Raw genomic sequence first — 27,921 nt, 5'->3', positions numbered from 1 at the left:
CGTTGGCATCCAATCCAGTACAGAGAACAACACGCTCCCTTTTGTAAATCCATCTAAAAATGATGATCATTGCATCAAAAGATGAACACCGGCAGGTTTACCGGTCGTTGTTTAAAAAGTTTGAAAATGGATTAGATTAGATTAAATTAATATAGACATCAGTGTGCGTGTGCGCGCCCATGCGTCGGCCGCTCCTCCGCTGCGCGTGGTGCAGCAGCCGGACCGGAGGAGGAGTGTCACAAACGGGGAGTGTCCCGGGCCAGAAGCATAAACAGCAGCTCTCCGCACTCCGCCGCCCCGCCGACTCGACGCCTCTCTGCTCCCGCTGCAGCTCGAAGCGCCTACCGCGGCTCAGCCAGGTCTACCGTACACCCGTCCGTCCGTCCGTCACCTATCACAAGCTACTACGCGTTCAGGTACGTTAAAAGCCGCTCTCTTCAATGAGACAATGAGCTGTTGCACAGATTGCGGGGCGGTAATGTGATGCCTTAATCAGCAACGAAATGTACCGTTACTTTCTATCCGGACTGGAGCAAAGGTTTGAATAATAGACTGTAATGGTGAAATGCTGCGCTTCTCTCTCCATGTAAAACGCTTTACTTGGGGTCTCGCGCTCATTCAAAGAAGTGTAAACAGCTTTTATTGTCAAAAGTGCAACGCAGCTGCTGCCATATATGGACAGGCAGTGGAAAACCCTGCATGATGACTCAAAAATGCTGTGTGTGTGCCTCCACTTGCACTTGTGGCCTCAGGCTTGGCAACACTCTTCCTGGACAGTTTGGAGTGAGTTCATGCGGACATGAGGTGACCCCCAAACCCAATGCAGCATCCTGTGTTTTGCTGCATTACAGTAGAAAAAAAAAATCTCAGTTAAAAACTAAGATTTTCCTCAGCAGCTGTAAACATGCTCCTCTCTATTTCGGGACATCTGTGGTTGCCATAGAAACACACAACCAAACAGCAGAACTGTCCACTGAGGAAGTTAGTCAGTACATCCCCTATGTGGTTATGAGTTAAAGCAGCTGTGACGAGTGTGTGTGTTAGAGATACAGGCAGATCTTTGTTGGCCAATCAGAAAGTTTGTGTCACATCCACACTCAGCCGGACAGCGATTACAGGAGGCCCGAACACACCGACTGTACCGCACCCCTCTTCAGATTTAGATATGAGCCTCAAACAGCCGTGTGCACGCTTTCTGTCCAAGGGTTTGAGTGTTTGTGTGTGAACATATTCTCCATATTTACCTTTAGGTCTCAAATGAAATTAGAAAAACATCGTAACGTAATGGGGAAATTTTGAAGCCTGCGCTTTAAGGCTCCCGCTCACCGTTTTGTTTGTCAGCTGCTGGAGCCAGAAAATCCAAATTTGTGAGACTGTCCTCACACGGAAAATGACAGCATAGGTCTTTAAACTATATTTAATTGTAAACACGTTATATTTACATCTCTTGACAGGCAGCCTCGTGCGGCTTATGCTGTCATGCGATGACAGTGCTCCATTTCCTCTCTCGGTAGCAAAGGTGGAGGTGGCGTGACTGGAAAAGCATCAGGGAGGAGGTCGGGTGGATGTTTTGGCTTACACACCCAGTAAAGATTGGTTTAAAACTGGGGCTGTCGAGGTTACCTTTAACTGTGTTCCAGCATTTAAATCACTGTATTTTAGTGTATATCACGTCATAACTACATATTGAAACATAGCACATGACACACCTTACCCACATAGTTTCAATTGATGTCAGATGTTAACCATCAGGGTGGCACTCATAGGAGTCATGTGTTGGACAGTTACGTGGCTCAGACATTCCCTTCTACATGAGACAGCAGTTTTCAAAAATAGATGAAGTTAGCGACCGAGACCATGAGTTGTTGTGGAAAATATTTACAGACACCGTAATTAAGGACGGAAGTTGTGGGTTTCTCCCATTGACTTCAATAGTCAATGTTTTTCCAGCCGAGGAAGAAAAAGGCCACGCCTCTCACTCAAAACACACATCTACTGCTAGCTGCTTTGGGTTTATACGTGTAGGGCAACGGTAGAAACTTTGTATCCTATTAATTGTACCACTTTGCAAATTGTTATACGCATACATTTCTGTTAATAAGAGTCTATCGTATCGTACATTTAAATCAAACACTGATGTTTTGTTGAAAAATACGAGTTTATATGCTGGTTTCAGATAAATCCTCCCCTAATCAACCCTCTCCTTTAATAACCGTCCATATATCAGGTCGGTTATTTACTAAGCCATAAGCAGCCATTTTGATTGTCTTAGCCTGACACTGTGTAAACAGATGAAAGGGAAGCAGAGCGCAATCGGTCCTGAGCGAGGTAGAGGACAGCTGCTCAGCCCCCGAGAGGCTGAGAGTAGCATACGTGGAGAAAATGAGTCATCAAGAATTCCTGCTCCTCCAGGAGGAATCTCTTTTTTTGGGGGGGGCGGTAGAAACTCAGAAAATGTATCCTTTTTCTTGACCAAAAAGTTCCCATTGTGATCTCCTCCGTCAGGGAGGCAGGGTCAGGATGGGCAGCAAGTAAAAAGTTTAATATACGAGTACAAACTGGGACAGATAACACCACAAAGAAAATGGATGCACAAACGAGGGCCCATGAGACGCAGATTTCACAGATAAAACTCACATGTGCTTGTTTGTTTTGTTTGTTTGAAGCAGACAAATCCTAAGGGCTTAGATATCATTATCATATGACTCCACGGTTCAAGTGCCGAAGCCTCAGGGGAAGGCAGACACACAGAGAGAGGCTGGTGAATATGGGGGAGGGGAGCGAGTAACTGAGGTTGGAATGACACACTCACTCCGTGTTTGTCTGGGGGGGGGGCAAAGAGACTGCAGTGAAGGGGGCCGGAACTGGACGAATAGCTCCGGCTCGGCAGAGGTGCAGCAGGGCGGCCTGCAGACACCATCTGCTTTTCCCAGCATGCCAGAGAAGAAGCACTATCCAGTGGTCATGTGACCAGTTCTATTTAAGCTGTGTGTGTGTGTGTTGAGTCAAACAAACCGCCCCTCCCTGAGTCACTTAATCCAACCTCGAACATTTAACAGTTAATGTTTGCTTGTTTTCGCCAAATGCTGCTTTATTCATTCAATAAAACTTTGCACAAAATGATTTAATTTGTAAAAAACAATAAAAAAAATCATCCTCTAACCTTCTCCCTCACTCCTGATAGATTGTTTTTTCTTGTTATCTACCTTTTGTCACAGTTGTTATCACATTTTTAAATATGGGCTTTGATTTTTCAGCGTGTGAGGTGAACGGGATGCTGCGTATCCCCTCTGATGTTTGCGTTATGAAGTGGGGGCATCTAACTGTGGGAGAAAAAGGCGGCTTTGATGCGCAAAGGCTGACGGAACATTCCTCTCCATCAGACGAGAAGATCACAGTCAAAGGCGGTCATATTTATTTAGTGCCACAGAAACAAAGGCCTCCAGAATATGAAGCGATATCGTTCAATGTGTGAAATGCTTCTGAGTAAAAGGTGTTTGGCTGCTGCTGCATGAAATAGACTTCTTAAATCAGTCAACTTTTTAGGATCTGCTTTCAGGATCTGTTTGCGACAGGTTTTCCCGTACTGTATGTTTGCGTCATGAGTAAAGTTTCAGGCGTTAATACGCCCGATGTCAACTTCAGGGTTTCAAACTGAAGCATCAATGAGGATCCCCATGCTCAGCTCAGATCTCTGCACGCAAGCTGTTCTCATATAGCTGGGTGTGTCAGTTTAAGTTAATGGACGGCTGTATATCAACTCAAGCAGAAGTTACTGATCTTTTTTCCGGTTGTCAGGGAACATGAAGTTATTGTCTCTTCTCGCCGCTGTCGTTTCAGATGGTTCCTCAGATATTGAGGAAGTAGCAGTTTGGGGGATGCGGTTAGCTGTCCCACTTTAGAAGCGTTTCAGCATTTGAGATGTTCAAACCATTTCCCCCGGCTTTCAGGCTTGATGCTAAGCTAGGCTAATCGCTTCCTGGCTCCAGCACTGACAGCTCAGAGTGGTCTCAATCTTCTCATCCAACTCTCCCAAATCTTAAACTCTTTACCTGAATTTAAAAATGGCGATAACGGGGCGCGTTTTCTTCAACAGACTCCACACCTACGTTGAGCAACCTACGATGAAGTGCTCCGGTGTAGCATTGCGAACTTCAGCGTTAAACACACAGATTCTGGTTACCTAAAGGGCTGAACCATCGCATCTTGATCATCCAGTCCACTATGTCCAATAACCGACAGGAACTTTTGCTGATTCTTTAGATTGATCTCATTTAAGCCAGATGATCCACAGTTGAAAACTGTATGTGTCGGTGTTCAAAGTTTCCACATCAGCGCTCAGTGTTTTCCTTGTGAAAATCCTTTGAATTTATGAGTGTAAACCTACTTCCCTTAAAACTGCTATTTATCTGTTGGCATCCTTGTTTTCAGGCTTGACAAGTTCGGGATCGCACATTTTTAGAGCTCGCTTAAGGCTTAGTTAAACCTTGCTGTGTGGCCACAGAGGCTGCAGATTTGCTTCTCCAGTCTGGAAACTCCACCAGACTTCTTTAGAGCCACTGTAGGAAAACTCAGCTTTCCACATCATCCGTCAGGTTATACGATGATCCCAGTGGAATCGCCCCGCTGCCTCAGTTTCTCTCTGTCTGGCCAAACCTGGACGCGTGACGCGTGGTTCAACCGGTGCATGACCTCGCATGACTCAAGGGTACCCATTTGTTTTGGCTACTTTTATTTGCTGTTTTGACTGAGTGCACTGCCAACTGATTTAAACTCCTGTGGCTGTGCGTTCTGTGCAGACCGGTGTGGGCACCTCTCATGCACGCCAGGCATACATAGCACTGTGGCCCATTGTGGTTTTATCATCCTTTTCTTACTTTTAATGGCCTTGGATGTTGATGATGAGGAGCTCCTGTGCCTGGAATAAGTAAGTTGTTGTTGTAACACGATGTGGGGTACCTGTCCCTCACGGACGCAGAAAGCATAAACTCTATAGTCCGACACCTGAATGCATTTCTTTCCTTTCCTTACAAAGTCAAATGTCTATCCAAATAATTCATCTTCAAATCCTCCAGCCAGCTGTCCCCACGTGCCGTTCTAAAAATCAGGAAAGCCAACTGGGAAAATGGTTCTTTCCGAAAGGATCCACTTCATTTTTCCAGGCTGAAACATTCCATGGCTGACAAAGCACTGCGCAGTGAGTCTGTTACATAAGAGGAGAGCCAAAATAGCAGGGAAAAAGGAACCCCACATTTGTTGGGCTGGTTCCATGAATGCTGAGCCACTCCTGCCATGTTTGTGGGCAGACGGACGCCATAGAAGAATGAGCAATTCTTGCTCCAGTGTGGCCGTTAGTCATGCAGATTGAAAGGCAGCCGGTCCAAACTGCATTCCTGTGGAAAACTGGGTGCTGTGTTCATTCTGAACTGCACGACCTCCTTAAGTTAAGAACATTGAGGGGTTGAATGTCTTATAAACAACGTCGTCATTCAAAATACACGAGTGAAATAAAGGATAGAAATGCACCACAGAAGCCCTTTTCAGGTCGGGTTCTGATTTGGGAACACTGCTTCACTTCAGAGAAACTGTTTGCTCTCTCTCTCTCTGTTTGCTGTGCGAGCAATTAATACGCGGTGTGGGGTCAGTGTGGTTCAGAGTCCGGAGTTCCTTTTCACCACTGAAACTTTCTTTATTATGCTGTCTTTAATAGAAATTGTGCAAATATGAAGCGTAACACACATTTTTGAAACTCATGTCAAACAATCACTTCTTTGTCAACGATCTAAGATCGCCGTGTGAAACACGTCCAAACCAACAGAATCAGCTGATGGCCTCGTTGTCGATTCATAAACTGTTGTTCTGCAAACAGCTCCCAGACGCTCCCATAACTAGAGGAATTAACAGGTTGCTCAACTCCCATTTTAACAATCCTAAACATCCACACATGCTACTGAGAGGCCAGCGGGTTGTAAGCCAATGCAGCACAGTCAGACGCCCACACTGAACTCTTGATTGGGGCGCTTCATGTCCTAGAAATGCTCTCAGACACAGCTGAAGTGTGTGGTGTGTGTGTGCATAAATGTTTATGAATTTGGTTGCGATTGGACCAATGTCTGACCGCTGATGTGTTCATTAGGGCTGTGCTATGTGACATGGGGGACAAAGTTATGACGGGTTGAAGAGTAAAATGTCTGGTTACACACCAGTCTCCTATCTATAATCATACACAGGGTTTCTTTCGCCAGTTATGACTACATCTGAGTCATAACTGCCAGGACTTCCTCTTCCTGTTCTGGAGGAAAACAGTGACTCACCCTGCTGTACCACTAATATCTAACTATAACCATAAACTTTATCTTTGTATCCATGGAAACAACTCAGCCTTAAGGGGAGCGGCTTTCCAGAGCAAACATCTCACAAATGGGAAGTCCCAGTCTCCCTTTTTTAAAAGTTTATTCCAAAGCTCCACGACTCTCATCCGTCTCGTCTTTGAGTGCTGATCCGGAGGGTAAAGTCACAGCGTGTTGCTACGGGAACACTTGTATGTTTAGGCCCGGTCAGCAGAAAAGCAATAAACATCAGGTGTGTGTTTATTTCCCCCTGCAGGCAGGATGGCAGCGCACCACCCACAGTTCGAGCTGGCCGGACAGAAGCCGGGCCTCCAGGTGTGGAGGGTGGAGAACTTCGACCTGGTGCCCGTCCCCGAGAACCTGTACGGGGGATTTTACACGGGAGACGCCTACCTCATCCTCAACACCATCAAACAACGCTCCGGGAACCTGCAGTACGACCTCCACTTCTGGTTGGGTGAGTGCAGTGAGACGGACGTTATGATGCGTTACTACAGAGAAACAAGCAGAGGGAAAGGAAACATTAAATATGCATTTGTTTTTCTAAAAGAGGACATTAGATTGAATTTGCAGCATTTTTCCTTCTGTGATTATCGTCTTTTTGTAAAATCAAATGACGACTGTACTCTAAAAAGTGAACTCTAAGTAAATAGGGAATTCACTTATGTCATCTCCACCAAACAATGAAAAACACAGATAAGATCCTTGGGAGAATGAAAAAAATGTCTACTTCAAGGCAGCACAAAACAAATCTATGTTTGAAGCAAGAATGTTTTGCATGTGACGTGTTGAATCTGGTGGGATGAGAACTGAAAAACATGTTGGCAAAAGCCTTCCGTCGCCTTCCGTCCTTTAATTTAGAATAACAGACGGCACTGTCATTAACAGACAAAGCTGTGTTTACTGCTGCCGTTGTGTTTTCATGTTCCCGCTTTAGATCAGCGTCTGTAATTGTGACAAGCCTTATTTCCTGGGACAGATGTGCTTTGTGATCGAACTTGAAAGGCCGACAAGGACGCAGCGGAATTTCATAGCAGACATTTTTTATTCCAACGATCTAAATGATGCGTTTGTGTCGGTACAAGGGGTTCTGTCCGGAACATTTGGCACCATTCGGCATACACAAACAAATTGTCATTTGTGGATTAAGTATTCAGATCTTTAAGTAAAAGCAACAAGTTAAAGTTCTGGAATCAATATTTAACTTAAAATGACATGTTATCTGCAAAATGGTATAAAAAAGTACAACTACTCATACAGAATGGCCCCTTTATAATGCAATAAGAGATAAGGTAAACTTCAGTGAGATGTGTTTTGTTTTTATTACCTAAGAAGTAGGATCATTAACGTGAATTTAATCTTTCAGCCATGTTATCATACATGGTTTTCACTGGACAGACAAAAATATAAAATATATCAGTAAAACGCAAAGTTTAGAACCATAAAAGCGACATCCAGCTGTACGAAGGATCATATAAATGTTTGACGATCAGCATAAATGTCATTGTCACTTTCAAAATAAAATCCAAATTGGTCAGACTGGTATTTAGAGCAGCCGGAACCTACAGACTGGTCCTGTAGCTGAGTATTGGAAGAAGACAGTTTGCCTGACTGGGTTGTTTTTTGAGGATTTCACTTAAAGCAAACAGGAAAGCGAGAAGCTGAGTCGTGTCTTTTTTTATTGATTTCATGTCCTGTTATTTAGCTTCATTGATCATGGAAACAGCATTTACCAATAAACCGGATTTGATGCAACATTCCCACATGCGGCTGAGCTACTGTGTGCGACCAGAAATAGAATAATGTTGCATGTATTAATGTGTCTGCTGCTGCTCCCACACATCGATCTCCTGACTCACTGAGTCCTCAGTGAGGGAATCCGTCAAACACATAATGTAGCTCTCTGGGTATATGTCTGCTGAGACAGAATGAGGACGGGGGGATTAACGTGGGGCACGTCTGTGGTTCTTCTGGTTCAGGGGATTTCTGCTCCCAGGATGAGCGCGGCTCGGCGGCCATCTTTACTGTCCAAATGGACGACTTCCTGGGGGGGAAACCCATCCAGTACCGCGAGGTCCAGGGACACGAGTCCAAAACCTTTCTTGGCTACTTCAAGTCTGGAATCAAATACATGGTAAGATGGCATGTTTGTAGCTGCAAAACATCCGCATTCATGGAATAAGATGGTTTGTGGGATTTGTTTTCTTTTGTTTTGGTGCATTTTAAACCGAAACATAAAGTTATATGGGAAGTGTGATCTGTTTACTGACATTTGTAAGGTTATATTTTGTCATATTTTACACCTAAACTGCATTTTATCAGTTAGTATCCATAAAAGATAAAAGAGCCAGTCTGTTATGACACTATTATTTCATAAATTTTGCCATTATCCGTCCAAAAATGTATACAAAGCATTTTTAAAATTGAACTTGGAGCCACTTTTCTTAAAAGGCGAGTATTTTGTTTTGAAATGCAACTCTTATCTTACAGAAAGGCGGCGTGGCGTCTGGCTTCAAGCACGTGGTCACCAACGAGGTGGTCATGCAGCGGCTGCTCCAGGTCAAAGGTCGCCGTTCTGTCCGGGCAACGGAGGTGGCGGTCAGCTGGGACAGCTTCAACCAGGGAGACTGCTTCATCCTGGACCTGGGAGCTGTGAGTCACACACAGCAGATCGATCTTAGGGATACATAATCATACGGTGCTATTGTCACTAGTAGACATTCACTACATGGCCGAAAGTACACATGGCGTGTTTGTTTGAGGGTTGTGGGAAAAGTGGTTTCTGCAGTTCAGCTCTCTTCACCGTCTTTGCAATCTGCTCTCCTTGTCGCTCTACAGGAGCTCTACCAGTGGTGCGGCTCCCAGAGCAACCGCTTCGAGAAGCTGAAGGCTACGCAGGTTGCCAAGGGTATCCGTGACAACGAGCGCAGCGGGAGGGCCCGGGTTTATGTCTGCGACGAGGGGATGGAGAGAGAGAAGATGGTAGAGGTGAGATCAGTGAGTCGCCAGAACAAATGAAGTCTCAAACCGAGGTCTGAGTTCAAACTCGAGCCGCTTCTGTCCTCAGGTGTTGGGAGCAAAACCAGATCTGCCTCCCGGAGCCTCTGATGACATCAAAGCCGACGCTTCAAACAGGAAGATGGCCAAACTCTACAAGGTGAGACGAGTGTGGCAACAACCCAGACACACACGCTGTCTTTTTCTCTTTCATTTCTCTCATTCTCTATTTTAAGTCAGTAAATGTGTGTGGTTTTGTTTTGAATATCAGATCAGGCCAAAAATCTGTTCAATTCAACTTTATCATTTTACTGACAAACTATGAAACATAGTCTCGAAATACAAAACATGGCAGAACTTCACATCTCCACTTATTGATCATTGTCAGTGATTTCATGGCAGCTGATATTTACCAGGTTGAAAAGCCCAGGACAACCTGCTCGGACACCTGGTGCCTCGAATCAACCTCGCTCTTCTTTTGCCCCGATGCAGGTGTCCAATGCCAGTGGAGGCATGACCATCGCGCTGGTGGCAGCGGAGAACCCGTTCGCCCAGAGCGCCCTGGAGTCCGGCGACTGCTTCATTCTGGACCACGGCTCCGATGGCAAGATCTTCGTCTGGAAAGGTCGGTGCAGTGCAGATCATGCCTCCATTAAAGAACTTATTGGGTAGTCAATTCTGAGCAGTCATTGAATTAGATCTCATAGCCAGGTCTCTGAAAAACTCTAATTTAGGATTTGAGCTGTAGTGTAGCACATTGGACATGTAAAGAGTTTCAGTCCAAGTATATTTTCTGTTAAATGTGGACTAATTGCAAAAAAGTCTTCTTTTTTTTTTTACACTTTGTAAAAGGTTTTTGTACAGATTAAACAAACAAGATACAGCTGTGCTAATAAGTGCTGTTAGGCAGATTTTATTCACCTTTGAAGAGAGACAGGCCAGCTGTTTCCCACTGCTTCCAGTGTTTATGCTAAGCTAAGCTAACCAGCTGCTGGCTGTAGCTTCATATTTACCATACAGATATCAGAGGGGTATCGAAATATCCCCATTCATTTTAACTCCACTTCATTCATGAGAAAAATTAGATATTGCTGCTTATTTACAGTCATAGAAGTCACTCCCAAAGTTAGCTTGTCATACAACTTAGAGACTATTCTTGCTGACATTTAAAATGTAATTACTAATTTCTTTTACATATACTCTCACTTGATTCAACAATCCTTACCTCCGCTATCTTTTCTTACAGGCAAAGACGCCAACATGGACGAGCGAAAGGAATCGATGAAAGCAGCGGACGAGTTCATCAAGAAGATGGGCTACCCCAAACACACACAAGTCCAGATCCTGCCGGAGATGGGCGAGACGCCGCTCTTCAAGCAGTTCTTCAAAAACTGGCGGGACAAGGAGCAGACGGTGGGCCTGGGCCAGGCCTACATCGCCAACAGCATCGCCAGGATCGAGAAGGTGCCCTTCGACGCTGCCGGCCTGCACGACTCGCCCGCCATGGCCGCCCAGCACGGCATGGTGGATGACGGCAGCGGAGAGAAGCAGGTGAGAGGACTGCTTTTACTTTCCCATCCTGTGGGGGGGCTCAAGTTTTCAACTTTCAAGAATTCATGTGCTAATTTTGACAATTGCAAAAAATTGTGGAATAAGATAAAATGAAGTGATGACATTTTTGGACAGACATGTATGTAAACTGCAACTGGACTGGTTGGCGGAGGCAGTAATTCTAGTTTTCTCTTGACAGATCTGGCGTATTGAGGCGTCCGACAAGGTGGCGGTGGATCCGTCCACACACGGACAGTTCTACGGGGGAGACAGCTACATCATCCTTTATAACTACAGTCATGGGGGCCGGCAGGGACACATTATCTACATGTGGTGAGAATACGAAAGAGAAACGGTTCAGATAAAGCTGCATTATAGGCAAGCTTTATCTGTAGAAAAGTAAAGCCTGTCGTAACTGGCCGAATTACAAAGTAGGGTGTCTTCGAATTATAAGAACAAAATACAAGTTTGCCTGAACCAAACAAGAGCTGTGAACAGAGGCCAGTTTGAGCCTCTTATTCTCTTCGGTGTGATGACGATATGTTTAAAATGTCTCACAGGCAGGGGGCGGACTCCAGTCACGATGAAATCGGGGCCTCTGCGATCCTCGGGGCCCAGCTGGATGACGAGCTCGGCGGTGGTCCTGTGCAGGTGAAACACGCGGCTCCTTTAGAGGCTTTTAATCTTCATCTCATCCGTCATGTTATTACAGTCTCTGTCGTCCTCTGGCTTACTCAGCTCAGTCTATTCTAGTCTATTCTATTCAATCTATTCTGATCTTTACATCCTCTAACCGTCCCCCCCCCCCCCCCACTGCTGCTTCCTCCTTGGTTTCCGACCTTTTCTGTCTCCAGGTTGTTGGTGCTCCTATAACCACTCAGGTATTCTTCCTCCCTTCCCTGCTCCTCATCTTCACAAAAGGACTCATATGATTTTGTCCAGAGCCAGTTCATATTTTCTTCTTTTCCTCACAAGTAAAAAAGGGCCTGTTGTCCTCAGTTTTCTGACTTAATTAATGTGATCATGAGTCCAATCGGATTTACAGTGAAACCATCTCGGTCAAACACAAACAGGACATTCCGATGTGGATGTTAGCAGGAGTTTACCCCCCCCCCCTCCTCTGTCGCCAACTCTGTCGAATCCACATAAATAACAGCCCTGTTTCCAAACTCTGCCCTGACGTGATCTCAGTGCAGCATCGTGACTTAACCTGTCGATGAGAGCTCATGTTAAGAATGTGGGAAGCACTGTGGGGATCATTGGGTTAGCTTTGAGCTATTTAGCCCTGGCTCTGTACTCATGTGAGTCTTCATTCATTTCTGTGGTCTGCATTCGCACTTCACTTCTTATGTGTGTCTTAACTCTGCACGCACAACCTTCATGTTCATGTTGTGTGTGTGTGTGTGCGTGCTGTGGCACGACTGTGTGTGTGTTCAGTCAAACTTTGAAGCATGTTCTTATACAGAGTACATCCAGCGTGGAAACATCTGCAGATGTCACCTTTGCGTGTTGCAGATGTTTCCCTTCGCTCGAACTTTAACTTTTGGAATTTGACATTTTTTTTTGTGGTAAAGGCACAATGTGTTTTGTGGCTTTGTGGGGGAATGCGAATGGTCGCCGACTTTTAGCAACCAAAACAAGTTGTCGGAAATTTAAAGTAAGATAACAAAACTAAAATACAACTTTTGTGCTATTTAGAGATGAGAAAAACTGCCTGACAATAAATCCTGCTGACTGAGAGACAGCTTCATATCATACCAGAGGATGCACAAAGAGCGTGTAGTTTGGAAGAATCATCTATGATTATTTGATCATTTCTCCATTCTCTCAGGATAAGTATATTTCGCTGATTTGTTAGGGAGGAGAGCTGGCAGCCACAGATATTTCTGAGAGAAGCTGCAGACCAGAGAGACTATACTGTGTATAATACTGTGTTAGACACAACCTGCGTCATCGCTGTGTCCTGATTCCACAAACTCTCACCATCTCGTGGCACAGACTGTGGCTCAGCCCCATGCTGCCATCTTGTGTCCGTAGTCGGGACTGCAGCAGACACGTCTGACATATTGTTGACACGTACTTCACGAGACACAACAAGGGACGATCTGTCTGATGTGATGTGGTTCGTCAAAACGCATGACGTACTGTTTGAAAAGCATCTTATCATTCTTGTGTTTTAACTTTGCCGTTTGTGCACCAGGTGAGGGTGGTGCAGGGCAAGGAGCCGGCTCATCTGATGAGTCTGTTTGGAGGACAGCCCATGGTGGTGTACAAGGGAGGAACGTCCAGAGACGGAGGTCAGTCCATTCCTGCAGAGACGCGACTGTTCCAGGTGCGCTCCAACTCCGCAGGACACACCAGAGCTGTGGAGGTAAGAGGACACACGTCATGATTAGATCTTCTTCCTCTGTGCCATCGAGCTCCTTTGTTGTCCAGCGACTATTAAAATCACATCAGTGAGCCACATGTTCCTTCATTATGATGAACACACACACACACACACACACACACACACTGTAGTTTTAACTCATTCCAACAAGCACCTTCCTGCTGCTTGAAATACTCACTAGTTTAATCCGCAGCTTAGAAAAATAGTCCGCAACAAAGGCATTGTTTATTCCTGTTTCAGTAACTTTTGCTAAAGTCAACAGCAACCAGCTGTTCTAGGAAATCAATGAGCCTTTATTGAATTATTTTTAGAAATGGGATAATTCTAACAATAAGGAAAATATAGAAAAACTTCATCTCACTCCATAAGTAGATTTTCTTTTTACCATTACAACCATATAAAGGTCCACAATCAAATCTAGTTGCTGCCTAACTAACAGTCTATTTAACAGACTTACAATACAAGTGCAAGAATTTGGAAATTAAAAGCTGCATTTGTTCTGCATGTTAACCCAATGATATCTCAACATTCCCTGCAGCTTGACGCAGTGTCATCCAACCTGAACTCCAACGACGCTTTTATTCTGGTGACCGCCGGAGGCTCCTTCCTGTGGGTGGGCGTGGGTGCCAGTGACACCGAGAAGCAGGGAGCCCAGCAGCTGTGTGACATCCTGGGAGTGTCGACCTCTGAGCTGTCTGAGGGAGGAGAGGCTGGTGAGGAAGAGCGATGAACACGGAATAACAAGTTCTCTCCTTTTGAAACCCACTACCAGTTAATATACTCCTGTGTCAGTTACAAACTGCGCTCGAGCTGTTAAAATAGCGCTTTAGTGTGCCGCTCGATAGTTTTCTTTTTGTATCTCAGCTAAAGTAGGTGCTTGTGTTCATCTATATTAAAACAAAGGAGGCTTGGTTGCATCACTCCTTTAGATGTTATCAGCTCAAGAAGAAACTGGATTCTCTGCTCACAATTTGAAACAGAAGACCTGAGGCTAAAACACAACAGAGTACATTTTTTTAACTGGGACCGAAAAAAATGTTGGATTTGTCACAGGCAAAGTGTGTATTATAATGATTATTATTGGCACTTTTAAACATCAGAAATCAAAATTCATAATAATAACTTTCTTTGTACATCTTTAAAGCTGCACTTATCAATATGTAATACATCAACAATGGATCACATGATGTAGTGTGAAAGGAGTTGCTCGTAGTGACAAAGAGACTTCAGCATCTTTTAGGTCACAGGGGTTTTTAGTACACTACCAGCCAGACACAGTTAGCTACCAGCTAGTGAACATAGAGTCCAGCATTTAGCGGCTAAAGAGACAGTTTTCTCAGGGGTTTAAACCAGAGCTAACAGAAGAGTGAATATAGTATTATATTAGTATTATAGTATATTCATCAGACGTGACTCCAAAAAAATGCTGCTGCGTTGCTGCCGTGTAAATAGGCAACCGTATGCTAGTGAGTTAGCTGTAACAACTTAACAAGGTGGCACTTTGTCAGTTTCAGTTAGTTCTGCTGTCCCTTTAGTCATTTGTTAAATGGGTATTTCATTTTTCAAAATAATGGTCATTTTTAGAAAAGAGGGGAAAAAAAGCAGCGCAATTAAGCCCTTAAAAACAAATCACATGACACGTAGGGCACATTACTGTGCTAATATATGTAAAACATATTTTACAGAAATTATATAAAGTTATGAATAAATAAACAATACATTATTTAAAAAATATATATTATCATATTTTTAAAGTTTGAAGAAGTTACTTTTGTTGCTGCTGTGTGTCACTTTCTTGTCACAAATAGTGCGTCTTGCTGTATTTCTTATCTGGTGAAGAGCAGCCACACAGACGTTTCCTTTTTTCCTTTCTCTCACGTCTGCTGTGAATGTGTGTGACTTCCTGCAAGTTTCTGATGTCACATGGTTTCTACAGTCATGTGACACAGGGCTTGCGAGTATCGATCTGCCCATCCCTAGTTAATATAAAAACTATAATAACTTGAAGTGTGTTTGTCCTCTTTACAGATCAGTTCTGGGAGGCTCTGGGAGGAAAGACGGAATACCGCACTTCTACCAGACTCAAGGACAAGATGGACGCTCACCCACCCCGACTCTTCGCCTGCTCCAATAAGACTGGAAACTTCATCGTAAGTCTTTGGTGTGAGCTGTGAGTGCTGCTGCACGCCTTTTAAAGGAGAAATAATATACAGCTCCACTGAATCCTTCTCCTCCTCTCAGATTGAGGAGGTACCCGGGGAGATGACCCAGGAGGACCTCGCCACTGATGATGTCATGATCTTGGACTCCTGGGACCAGGTAAATAGCTTTTAAATGTGCCATACAGATGCAGAGCAGAGTCACCGCAATGAAAGGAACAAATATATATAAAACTCTCCCATTTTTAGGTGTTCGTCTGGATCGGAAACGAGGCCCAAGAGGAGGAGAAGACTGAGGCGATGGCATCCGGTAAGAACATTTTTGATACAATCCTATTTTGATTCTGCTCGTTCAGCAAACACACATTATTCTGGCGTGCGTTTGTGATTCAAGCGCTAATTCTGGCTTTTCCTCATCTTGCTCAGCTGTCCGTTACATCGAGACGGATCCGGCCAACAGGGACCGCAGGACGCCCATCGTCAAGATCAAGCAGAGCTTCGAGCCGCCCACCTTCACCGGCTGGTTCCTGGGCTGGGACCACGAGTACTGGACCAGCGACCCCCTGGAGCGCGCCATGGCCGAACTGGCCCTGTGAGATCTCACCAACCCCATCAGCCCTGACCTTTGACCCCCCCCCCCCCTGCTCCGCCGCAAGCACTGAGCTCCAATCATGAGACTTCTTTTAGCCGCCAATGCACCCAGAAAACTCTTAACTTTTGGTTGTTTTTGAGCGGGATGCTGGTCGATGATGTTTTAATTCACTTTGTCTCAACCAATAGCAATAGAGCTTTAACAGATACTCAGGCTTCCTGTAGGTTTTGCACTAAACACAGTATGCTTCTTTTATTAAAGCCAACTTTTTCACATTTGTTTTATATATTGATAACAGAACCTATCCACTCGTGAAATGTAATAAAAACAAAGTCTTGGTGTGCTGCAACATCAAAAAAGACACCTGCCAAGAAAATGCAACCGATGCCTTAAATATTTCTTCCTCTAGTTTACAGAAAACCTGCTTTTTTTTTTTTTTTTAAAGGCACTGTTCCAGTTTAAGGACGCCTTTATAGAGAAGTTGTTTGCACCTTCAGTTAAGATGCCTCTTACCATATTTATTATTTTTTAGATATAACTGGATTCATGTCCAGGAAAGCTTGTGTGATGCTACAGTAGCCAACTTTAAATTGGAAACCAACGCTTTGCTGCTTCACAATCAGATACGTCTTCTGTGACCCTTTCTAAAGGTTTCCCTTGTTATAGTTTCAATAAAACGTGTTAAGTGTTTGATGGCTCTGCTTGTACAAACACGTACACTGATCTGAAAAGAATAAAATCCAGAAACAAAAAATGTTTTTTGAGCATGTCTTTATTTAGTCTTTGTATATTCGTATTGTGTCAGGGTAAAACTATATCAAACATTAGCAAACTGTACAAAACAAATAGTGTTAGCTGCAGAAACACAACCATAAATTCTGAATAAAACTTAAAAAAATAAAAGTGATGTGTTGAACATTAACATAACATGCTACAATGAACAGGGTTTCTTCTGAAAGTGAAAGCCAAATCATAAGAGCTAAAAGACACAAGAATGATGCAACACGACCGAGTGGCTGCTCGGCGATCAGCAGCACGATGTGGTCGTATGTATGTCACCATCTTTACTCCAGATTCTCTGCTATCAAGCTGTCGCAATAATACTACTCTCGCTCTGTTGTGGCTTCTCAAATAAACAGGAGTTATAATGATGTAACAGCCTTTGTATTTTACAAAAAAGAATAAATCTACAGCGCCTACTTTAAACCTGAAACCCGGTCTAGTCACAGCAAAACTACAGCAAACTTCTCACGACTGCAGTTCTACTTATTCTGTATAGATACACGTACATATTAACACTACCGAGTCAGACAGACACTAAATAAATACTCTAAACGTACATTTACACTTTGTCCTTTCTATGTCAAAAGGAGGACAAATGGAACAACTACATGTCAGTTTTAAATGAGATAAATACAAAGAGGTTGAACTATTTGGCTTGTTTGCACCTAGAAAGAGCTCGTGTGATAAAATACTGTCCCTTACTGTTAATTACGTAGTGCATAGAAACGTGATATTAGGCTGTAAAATGAATCGATGGCAGTAAGTTAAGGCTTTAGGCAGAACGGTTGGAGAACGGCTTCTCCTAAGCAGTGAAACCGTCTGGTGGACGAAATAATAGGAACCTACAAAACACACAGTACCACCTGTACAGCTGATACGTGTTCACTTTAGCCATAGACAACTCTACGGTTATCTGATGCGTTCCTAACATTTCGTCCACCCTTCTAAATATATTGTATACTACGTATGAATAGAAAGCATACTGTAAACATATGTAATATCCAGCCTGACTGCCAAGTTTTATGTAATCTGCTACAAAAGTATTGGCAACTGGAGAAAAGGTGTAGTGTGTGTCTGTGTTATTATTTGCATGTCACTTTGTCCAAACCCTGCTCTCTGAAGGGGCTACTTTAAGATAAGTGCCAACCTCTCGTGTAGGTTAGTATTGTGATACAGCAAACAAAAGGCAATCCACCAGGATTACGCCACTGTAGCTTTTGCGTGGATCCATCCGGTGCCTCTAGAAGAGCAACAGCAGATCTTCATGCCAGCATGCCCGTGTTTGGTGCCGAGGTTAGAATGAGTTTTATCCTAAAATTCAGTAAAAAAAAAAAAAAAACTTTCAATGGGCAGACTGCTGCTCCCTCCTGGTGTAGAGTTACTTCCTCTCACGCGCCCGGCTGTCAGCTGTGGTCTTTGAAGGGTGAGCTGTTGTGGCAACTAACATTGGGTTGTTATTTGCCAAACGGTCTTGGTGCATCAGGAGCCACAAACACAACTTCATCTTAGCACTGCTGGTTCAAAGAGACATGCTTAATAGACACAGAGGCCTAAATATGTGTGCGTAAGTGATGCATGTTGTGTGTGTGTGCATGTGAACGGTTAGCTTTTATAGAGGCCACCGATCAAACTGTATAGAATGAATATCAGCTCATAACGATCGATCGGAGCATCTGTGTCCTGAATAATAATAAACGTCTGCAAAGCCAACAGCAGATGGAATAAAAGGCATTTACAATACAAAACATTAAAATCGGATGTAGCGCTTTGAAATGCGGCGACAAAGCTCTTTGAGTCAACAGAGCGTCGGAGTAAAAGGACAGCACCTTTAGTAATTCATGTCGGGTTTGTTTTTCTTAAAAATGAACCGGTTAGTTACTCGGCCTATCGAAAGCAAAATGAACCGAAACTGACATCGCTAATGTGAACAGTAGTGTTTCGAGACTCCCTCCTCAGCGTTTCATGAAGCCCTGCATCATCTCCAGGGGCAGCGGGAAGATGATGGTGGAGTTCTTCTCGGCGGCGATGGTGCTGAGGGTCTGAAGGTAGCGCAGCTGCAGGGCTGACGGAGACTCTGCAATCACCAGGGAGGCCTCCTTCAGCGCCCGCGACGCGTTCATCTCTCCCTCCGCTGCGATCACCTTTGAGAGGGAAAAACAACACAGAGGGTGAGGGATGCCTGCATGCACGAAATCAAAACCGATATTTACAAATGATGAATGAATACTGGTGTGAATATAGAAACCGGTTTGAACAGAACCACCTTACCTTGGCTCTGGCCTCACGGCTGGCCTCAGCTTCAGCCGCCATGGCTCTCTGGAGCTGGAGGGGCAGCTTGACGTCTTTGATCTCCACCCGCTCCACCTTGATCCCCCAGTCGTCTGTGGCGTCATCCAGAGTGGACTGAGGAGACAGAGCGTTCAACGCGTTTGCTTAAGTTTCCGGAGCGTCTGTCGGAATATCTCATTTTGTCAGCATTTGACAAACACTGGCTACATGTCAACACTTTCTTGTGCGATTAGAGGAAAAAAAAAAAAAAGTTAAAGATCAAAGACCAAGATCCGCCCAAAACTCTCTCCTCTTTCAAAGCCAACCATCGGGCTCTTTTCAATTTGTCCAGCAGATGGAGCTCCCCCTGAGCACATGTTGCTCTCCTGCAGACAGAAATTAGCGCACAGCTAAAACGACACATGCAAAACTGTTGCAACTACTGTTTACTTATTTTCCCTTTTATGCATCAAGTATTTCATGCAGATGAGCACCTGTATATTGGGAGCCTTGAAACCATAAAGACAGTCTGGTGTCTGTACAGTGGAGCTGCTGGAGAAAGGAGCTTCGTTCTTGTTGTATTTAATTAAAAATCAGACAAAGACTCCTACTGTGAAAACATTATTATAAGGTCTAAAGCTACCGCTCTATGAAGACCACTGTGTTTAAATGTTATTTAGTGAACAGTGATTCAAGGCTCTTAAAGCAGCAGCAGCAGATTCACTCTTAGTTCACAGCTTCTGCTTCGATTTAAGCAATCATCACTACATTACACGCTCATAGTCGTCTGAACACTGAACCAGAGACTTCATCTGTGTGATTACATCTTCAAACAGATGTTGACGTCTAAATGGTTTATTAATTCAATCCTGTGCCAGACGATGGCGGCAAACCCCCAGCACAGTATACTAGAGGAGGAGGAGGAAGAGGAGAACCGGTCTTCAGCGGGGACGGTGAACTGGGAGTGCTGGTTTGGAGAACCCCCCATTTGACACATAATCAACTTAATACAGGGAGAATGGTGAGCTGGTACAATCTCCCGGGAGAAGAGACTAGAAGAAGAAGCTAGCTCCATATTCTCAGTACGGCCATCATGGCAGAGGAGAAGAGGCCGAAGAGGATGTTGACGGAGGAAGGAAGGAAGGAAGGAAGGAAGGAAGGGAGGAAGGGAATAAGAGTGACGAGAGTAAACCTCAGACTGCAGAGTGTTTATATTGTCCTGCTGTAAGCTGCAGACTGTACATCCCTGCCTGTGTCATTTATAACTGTGACCTTATCAGTGTCTCACACAGTTATGCCGTTTAGAGTCACATTAGAGCGCTTTGTAAACTATGTACATGGGCTGAAAACGCAGCAAAACTAAAACCGTCAGTATTTTAAATGATATTGTATTGTAATGTAAATGAACTACCGACTGATTGCTGACAAACCGTCCGAGTGTGCGTGCATCAGCAATAAATATTAAATCAGTGACAGAAGCTCGACATAAACTGGAAGTAAAAGTTTCATGAATCAATAAATAATTGAAGTCAGAAGGCAAACTAACAGCTGTGCTCGACACGGAGCACAGGATTACCTCAGGTTTTCCTGGTTTACAGCGGATACACACTTTAACTGCAGTTTGTTAGTTTAACTGACACCGAGTTCAGGCAAACTGGCTCCAAGGCAAGGTGCCACCGTAATCCTGCATTCTGTTTTCTCCACCAGCCAGTCAGGAGGCTCATAGTGTCGCATCTATTTTTACTGACTACGTAACATGTTTATATGAACACGTTCAGGGTGCATTATTGCAAAGAATATTCATCAGTGCAGCTTTCCCATCATAATGAATTATTTTCTTTTTCTGCATTCCGATGTTGACATGAACACAGAGAGTGTCCTAAGAAGTGTCGACTGGAGGAAAAGCAGCAAGCAACATAAGAGAGGAGGCTGAATGTGGACAACGCGGGTGAAGCCAAATGTCTAAGGGTCACACAAGAGCTGACCAAAAAGGAGAAAACGCCTTATATGGCAGATTAGATAAACTACTTTTACCAGCATACAGTATTTAAAAGGTTTAATTACCAAAACTACCAACAAATATACATATTCGATCCGTCACGTTTTTCAAAAAGTCAAGTTTGAACTAATTAAAACGAGTGAAAATAAATTTGTAAGTCTTTGGCTCTGAGGTTAATGCTCAACAAACTCCCCAACTCACACACATGTCTTCCTCCCCACAGCTACGGCAGCATGTGAGCACTAGCGTGTTGTGTTGGATCACAACGCTAACAGCTACTGGACTCTACCTGCATGCTGTGTGCGATTTCTTCCCGGTCGGACAGGATCTCCGCCAGGTTCTTAGTGCCCAGGACGTTCCTCAGGGTGGTCTGGGCCAACAGCCGGGTAGCGGCATCCGCATTAGTGATATTGGCCACAGCCAGAGTGGCATTCTGGACCCGGTAGTACACCACGCCGTCCACACTCACCGTCACAGAGTCTTTGGTCAGAACCTGAGAGCGGGGCGGGGATTCAACACGCACGTTAGGCAATAAAAAGGGAGAAATTGTTTAGTGATCACAATGAATTTGATGTCCTTTGAGTGTCTGCGAGTGTGACAAAGTGTTTGTTTCATGTAATTGGAAGTGTGCGAGTCATACCTCCTGGGGGGGGATGTCGAAGGTGATGGTGCGCATGTCCACATTGATGAAGCTGTCAGTGCACGGCAAGATGAAGAACAGCCCTGCGGAATCACGAGAACGCAAACAGTTTTTAACAAAGACTAAAGCCCCGGTAAACACAATAATGAGGAAGCGTCTTCACAAATGTTTGAAAACACCGGGATGAATGGAATTCTGGCAGGAGGCCACGTCGAGCTTCTCTTTGTAAGACTGCAGCTGTGCCGACAGCGAGGCAAAGCTGCAGATACTCGCAGCTTTCATGAGCCGGGTTTTCAAGTCGCAAATGATTGAATTAGTGCATTAGACAACACGTGGCATGTGCCTGAGTGGAACAGACATGTGCTAGGTGTGCGATCATTTAGCAAACATTAACGCCACACCGGTAAAAAATACTAGCGGGGGGGGGGGGCGGTTCCCGTCAGGATATTGTGTTTTTAAATGGTGAGATCACAGCCATCTGTTCAGGAGCGGGAGAGGAAGACAACGGCAGTCTCCTCGTGGCGTTTCCAGCATTCTCGACGATCACGGTTCCCGTCAGACGAGAGGAGAGGCCTCGGTTGCCCTCACACGAGAGACTCCTGTAAACCATCTTGTGGTGCAGTGGAAAATTCCACAAATAAGCATCCTGGAAAAAAACCCCGTTTCCAATAAACACCTCTGTTTATGGCAGAGGGGAAGTGGATATACAGATGCAAAATGTTCCACAAACACAGCCTTTTCATTTCATGACAAACTATCCCAGCAAGCCTGCTTTAAACTGCAGTAAATATTCAGGGAAGCGCTCCAAGTCACAATTGTATAAGAGGCGTTGTAGATGGGAGAGAGGGAGCCAGATTATGAGCGGGAGGGCGAGGGGCATTACGGGGAACTAAATGCTGATTTCAGCTCCGGCATCGGTTCCTCCAGCTCCTCAGGAACGTGAAGTTTGCTGGCGGAGAGCTATAATTACTCCACACTGTCATAAACAGGGGTCCCCTGGCACTCCGAGGAGTCACATTTCAGCATTTTGAGAGGACACTTGCCTGGGTTTTTTAGATCCCGTAAAACAAGAAATCAAAGATGAAAAGACAGCCAGTTATGAGATGCATGCAAATTATTCCTCGTGGGAGTCTGTATTTTTTATTTATTTTTTGTTTTACTTAAACAAATCCAGCGGCTCTCACAACAGAAGTCACGTCGCTGAGAATAGATTAAATCACTCAGACCGTGAACAGAAACGTATGCAGCAGCAGAAATAAGGCTCTGTGGACCGGGAGCCCTTCTAAACTTGTGGAGAACTTTGAGGTGGAGCTTCTGCTTGTTGTTATTATTAGGCCTTCATATTTCTCCGTTTTTAATTTGTAATTGTAATCTGTATTTGACTTGTGTTTTGTAACCCCCCCTCTCGAGTGTGATTCTTCCCATGCTCGGAGTCTTTCAGCCTTTTTAGCCGCCTGGCTCTCGGGATGAAAATGTCCACCAGCAGCTTGACATTTGTGGTTCTGAGTGAAATGTCTCAACTGCTACTGAATGGATGACGTGTAGTGCAGACATTCATGTCTCCCTCTGGTTGAATTGTAAAGATTCTGGCGATTCCCCGACTGTTCCTCTTGCTCCGTCATTAGGTTTTTATTTGCCCAATAGCTCGATTAAAGCTCAAACACCTGCAGAACTAACAACGTTTTCATTAGTCTCAGCTGTTGTTAGAGTTAAGTGTCACACTAAGAATGTGTACATGGTCACAACTGCTTCACGTGCTGATGTTAGGCCTTGCAGTGCATTATAGTACAGCCTCACAGAGCTGCTCGCATGGTGGGAGACTCTTAAGTCTTGTTTTACTCTTTCATAAAGCAAACATGTCTTTCATGAAATAGAACTGCATACTGAAAATACAGACGGTAACAGAATTTGGATTGTATACAAACAATATCTGATGAGCATTGATATGTGAAACATTATGTATGAAACTTTTGGGGATTACTTGCAAGCACCAACCACTATAATTTGGGGTTTAAAGGTTACACTATGAGATTTTAGGGCTGGTGACAATCAAGAGTCACAGACGACGACAAATATCGGATAATACAAAATATTGGTTATCGGTATCAGCCTTAAAAACACAGCATCCATCAGGCTGAAGTGAACATGTTCTTCCTGAGGAAAAAGCCCCGAAACTTGCTGTCAAAGAACAGAAGTTTACGTATTTAGATAGATATAATAGAGTTATTGTCTTCCGGTGGTCCCCGAGGACCTCCGTTCCACCGACACAGCACTTTTGTGAAGCGACGGCAGCGCACAAGAGCTTCAGAGCACCAGGGATGAGCTCTAGTCTAGACTACCATGAAGTAGGCTATAGGCACAACGTAAACCTCAGCTACACAAGGTGCTGTGGATCACATTCAGCGTGACACACGTCGGTTGAGCAGGAGGTGGTCTGACCAGGGCCTACGTGAATGGACTGTAGAAAAAGGACCAACAAGATGAGCAGAATATTTGATCATGTGATCATTTGCTCACTTCTGTGACATCAGCTTGCTGTGGACCCTGAGTGACTGATGCACTGTACCCCATAAACAAACAGGAACTCTACACTGTCTACAGCTCTGGCATCATATCTGGGCTCCGTCATATTGTTTATTGTGGTTTGTGCTGCCTGGTTTAGATCTTAGTCGGCCATCAGCGCTAAAAAAAAGCATCTTAGTGTAACATAATCCAGAGGGGACACACAGACACGTGAACCATGTTTGAAGTAGGACAGGGCAATACGTCAATATCATATCATATCGTGATATCAGAGGAGATATTACCTCAGTGTTGTCTTTGGTTTTTAAGGCCTTATTATGATTCTGACCTTACTGGACTGTTCTATTATTTTAATGGTCATTATATCCATGTTACTGATGATTCAAAATCTCATTGTGTAAATATGTGCCAACCCTTCACTATCATCACAGTATTGACAGAGGTATTTGGTCAAAAATATCACAATATTTGATTTGCTGGTGTGTATAAAAAAAAATAATTAAAAAAAAAGGACTGACCTGGACCTTTGGCTCCTCCTCGCAAAATGCGCCCCAGGCGAAAGATAATGGCTCGCTCGTACTCCTTCACAATCTGTGTACAGAGACAAACCACAGGCTTGTATACAGTCTGTTCCTTCTCTTATTTGACATTCTACATGTAGTTAGTGAGTGAGAGATGCTGATAGGTACTCATTTTAATAAAAAGCACAAATCACACTGCTCACTGGGGATACTTTTAGTAAAGTCAATGCTAAACAATGATTCACCAGCTCTGATGACCTAAATAAATACACATAATATAAAATTTAAATGTAATAAAAACAGATATAATATAGATATATAATACCAGCTAGCTTTGCTTGTAAAGTGGAAATTGAACTGGAGTTGACCAGCAGCTGACCTTAAGGCACATCCATACGGAGATGGGCAGAGTGACCAGCATGAGGAGAATGGAGAGCGCCACCAACAGCCAGCCACACAAGCCGATGTCATAGTCTGAATTCTCCAAAGCTGAGGGGGAAAGAAGACAAACGCATGCGTGGGAATATCTTAATATACACCCAATCTGATGCATGTGCAAACAGCTGTTAAAGAGAAGCAAGTTCATTCAGATGTGAGCTCTTACTAAAAGCACACACTTCTAATCCAATCATGCCTCAGAGCAGCTTTCATCCATCTCTAAACACCCGCTTATTGTAAATGTGTTATGGTTAGTCTCATCAGCTATGCGCACGCGCGCACACACAGAGACACAGAGACACACACACACACACACACACACACACCACCCTGTCTGCAGCATTCCACTAGATCAGTCAAAGTGAGATACGGACATGCGATGAATGCGATCCCTACCTTGAACGTCATGTAAAGTGATGTGACCTACAGACAAAGTGATAAGTCAGAACGCCATTGCACGACTCACAGTAACGTTGCACTGGTGAGGCACGGCTGAATAACGGATGCATGGTGTGAGAACAATACATGTCAATGAGCGGCCCGGGTGCTGATGCTGCGGATCATCCCTGACGTTACGTCACTGACATAATCAATAGTGATTAGCGCGAGGCTTCACCAGCTGAACCCACCCTGTGACGAAGAGTCATTTAGGTTGATTAAGCTAACTAGGCTAGCTGCACAAGCTACACATGCTACAGTGGGTGTCAGGGGTTTAACCCAGCTATCTTCACGGAATAACATCATTCCTTAAGAACAAAGACAATGGCTGCACAGCCGTTAACGTTAAGTGTCTGCATTCAACGCTAGCTGCGATGGCCTCTGAGGCCAAGCTTTCCGAAATAGCACATTTAAGAAGTAACGTTAAGCGAGCGTTACCCGATTGACGTTCTCGTCTTCTGGAGTCTTTCATTGCAACTTCTTCGTTGTCGGTATCCATAACATACGACAGATATAATATGTAACGGTGCAGGCGAGCGGTTGCAGCCCTGTGTTTACACGGAGTGGCCGTGTCCCTGTGAGCTGCTGCTGAGGGGGGGGTGGTGCCCTCTTATTTGGGTTTTTTCCCCTTATGGGTGACTTGTAGGTGCAGTGACGCAGAAAGGGAGGCACGTTCTGCAGGCGGTTCAGCCTTCAACAGAGCAGACCACATTCATACACACAATTCATTTGAATGGTCCGTCTTTGCTGCAGAAGCAGTAAAGTCGTACTAAGTCTTACATCAAATGCAGTCTTAATTAAACCATCCTGGTACTGTTACTTTTCTTCTGTGTAGGCTACATTTCCAAAACATCTTGATTCGCCAATCAAAAAGCAACAGTTAAGTTTACAGTTTAGTTTGAGCTGGAAATAGGTGACGTCCAAATATCAGGCACTAACACAATGTTCTGGGATGAGGTCTGGGCCTCAGAGGTCCACCCACATACCAGCGGGGCCGTATTCTCTGTGGCAGCTGGGATCTAAATGCACCAGCACTTTAAACTGGCTAATATGAGATAGCTATTTATAGGCCACTGTGCAGAATGACTTAACAGCTGAAAGCAGCTCCCAATAATAACCTTTCCAAACTAACTGTCAGTGGTAGGATTCAACAATGAAGATGGTTATTGTCACTCCAGTTATACGAAGATTAATCGTGTGAAATGCTGTCCATAAGTGCAAACCTATTGCAATGCAAATCAGACATGTCTACGGGCACAGGGTGCCTGCAACCGTTAGCCATGCCTGTTTCTATAGAGCTGCAGAGCAAGTTTGAGAAATAAATCCAAGTCACCAGATCAAGCATATAAGGGGATAAGTGAATAAAAACATCTATAGTGGCTACATAACAAATGGGGAAGAAGAAAAATGAAGATGACTGCTTACATATGTTGTCGGTGGATAACAAAAGCAAACACACACTTTGACATAAAACAAATAACCTTAAGAGCAACACAATGAGCATATAGTCATGGGAGTGACAATGGGCATGACCTTTCCTGGTGGTATATGTGTGTGTTGTTGTCATTATCAATTTCAAACCTACATTTCCATTACTATCCCATTTATCTTCGTTATTGTGTAATTTCCGTGTTTATGAAAAACACAACACCACAATTAGTTTGAGAAACCTTTAAGAATATTAGCTTTTTCCTTTTGAGTTTCTTTCGACTCATCGTAAATGAACACATAGTTGAGAATGAGGTCAGTAAGTATTATTTGGATGGAAATCCAGCTATAGTGACCACTGGTGTCAGTATAGTCCTTATGTGCCTGCCTGAGGACTGGTCCAGCTCGAGCTGCCTATAGGTCTGTGTGCTGGGCAAACACTGCCCATGAACACACAAGCCAGGCCTTTTGTAACATGATGCTGGAGTCATGCCTGCAGGTTGATTAGTCTGTTTATTCAGTTAATCCTCAAGTGATGTGGTTCTTCAGTTCACTTTGTATTGATTCCTTAAGTTTACACTATTTTCTAATGGAGCTGACGTTGCTGTTCAATTAAATTAACTGCGAAGAGTTGCCCTAAATTACAATGAATTAGTAGACTGGTGCACATTTTTTTCAAAAATAAAATAAGCGGCTCACTGTAATTAAAAGCCCTTTATATATCCTCACAGCATATGCAGATATTATGACCATCAGCATTAAATCTTATAATCACAAGCTATGCAATAAAGCAGATTTGCAGTGTGTATTTGGGAATTGCTTCAGTGCCCTTTTTTGTGGACCAA

At 44.1% G+C, this 27,921-nt stretch overlaps 2 protein-coding genes across 4 annotated transcripts; one reads left to right on the top strand and one right to left on the bottom strand.

Moving 5' to 3' along the window:
- The first annotated feature begins 257 nt into the window (after nucleotides 1–257).
- On the top strand, nucleotides 258–16,728 carry gsna (gelsolin a). 2 transcript variants are annotated; one of them, XM_076079618.1, is made up of 16 exons: nucleotides 258–416; nucleotides 6,607–6,807; nucleotides 8,330–8,484; nucleotides 8,841–9,002; nucleotides 9,189–9,338; nucleotides 9,418–9,507; nucleotides 9,840–9,972; nucleotides 10,594–10,898; nucleotides 11,098–11,231; nucleotides 11,459–11,549; nucleotides 13,099–13,269; nucleotides 13,826–14,000; nucleotides 15,316–15,437; nucleotides 15,529–15,606; nucleotides 15,696–15,756; nucleotides 15,873–16,728. In XM_076079618.1, the coding sequence occupies exons 2-16, from the start codon at nucleotides 6,612–6,614 to the stop codon at nucleotides 16,040–16,042; spliced, it is 2,193 nt and encodes a 730-aa protein (XP_075935733.1). In that variant the 5' UTR covers nucleotides 258–416; nucleotides 6,607–6,611; the 3' UTR covers nucleotides 16,043–16,728. The 2 variants fall into 2 exon arrangements, with proteins under 2 accessions (XP_075935733.1, XP_075935731.1); XM_076079616.1 differs by lacking the exon at nucleotides 258–416 and adding an exon at nucleotides 6,365–6,508.
- stom (stomatin) lies at nucleotides 16,535–26,239 on the bottom strand. 2 transcript variants are annotated; one of them, XM_076079619.1, is made up of 8 exons: nucleotides 26,087–26,237; nucleotides 25,607–25,633; nucleotides 25,152–25,261; nucleotides 24,770–24,842; nucleotides 21,729–21,811; nucleotides 21,378–21,581; nucleotides 19,090–19,224; nucleotides 16,535–18,962 (listed from the first exon to the last, which is right to left on the bottom strand). In XM_076079619.1, the coding sequence occupies exons 1-8, from the start codon at nucleotides 26,145–26,147 to the stop codon at nucleotides 18,774–18,776; spliced, it is 882 nt and encodes a 293-aa protein (XP_075935734.1). In that variant the 5' UTR covers nucleotides 26,148–26,237; the 3' UTR covers nucleotides 16,535–18,773. The 2 variants fall into 2 exon arrangements, with proteins under 2 accessions (XP_075935734.1, XP_075935735.1); XM_076079620.1 differs by lacking the exon at nucleotides 25,607–25,633 and having other exon boundaries at nucleotides 26,087–26,239.
- Between the last annotated feature and the right edge of the window lie 1,682 nt (nucleotides 26,240–27,921).

This window comes from Anarhichas minor, unplaced genomic scaffold (genome assembly GCF_050575085.1).
Source record: "Anarhichas minor isolate MPS153535 unplaced genomic scaffold, ASM5057508v1 ptg000073l, whole genome shotgun sequence".
Lineage (NCBI taxonomy): Eukaryota > Metazoa > Chordata > Actinopteri > Perciformes > Anarhichadidae > Anarhichas > Anarhichas minor.
The sequence above is the reverse complement of the archived record's forward strand: the minus strand, read 5'-3'. Positions and strand labels throughout refer to the sequence as shown.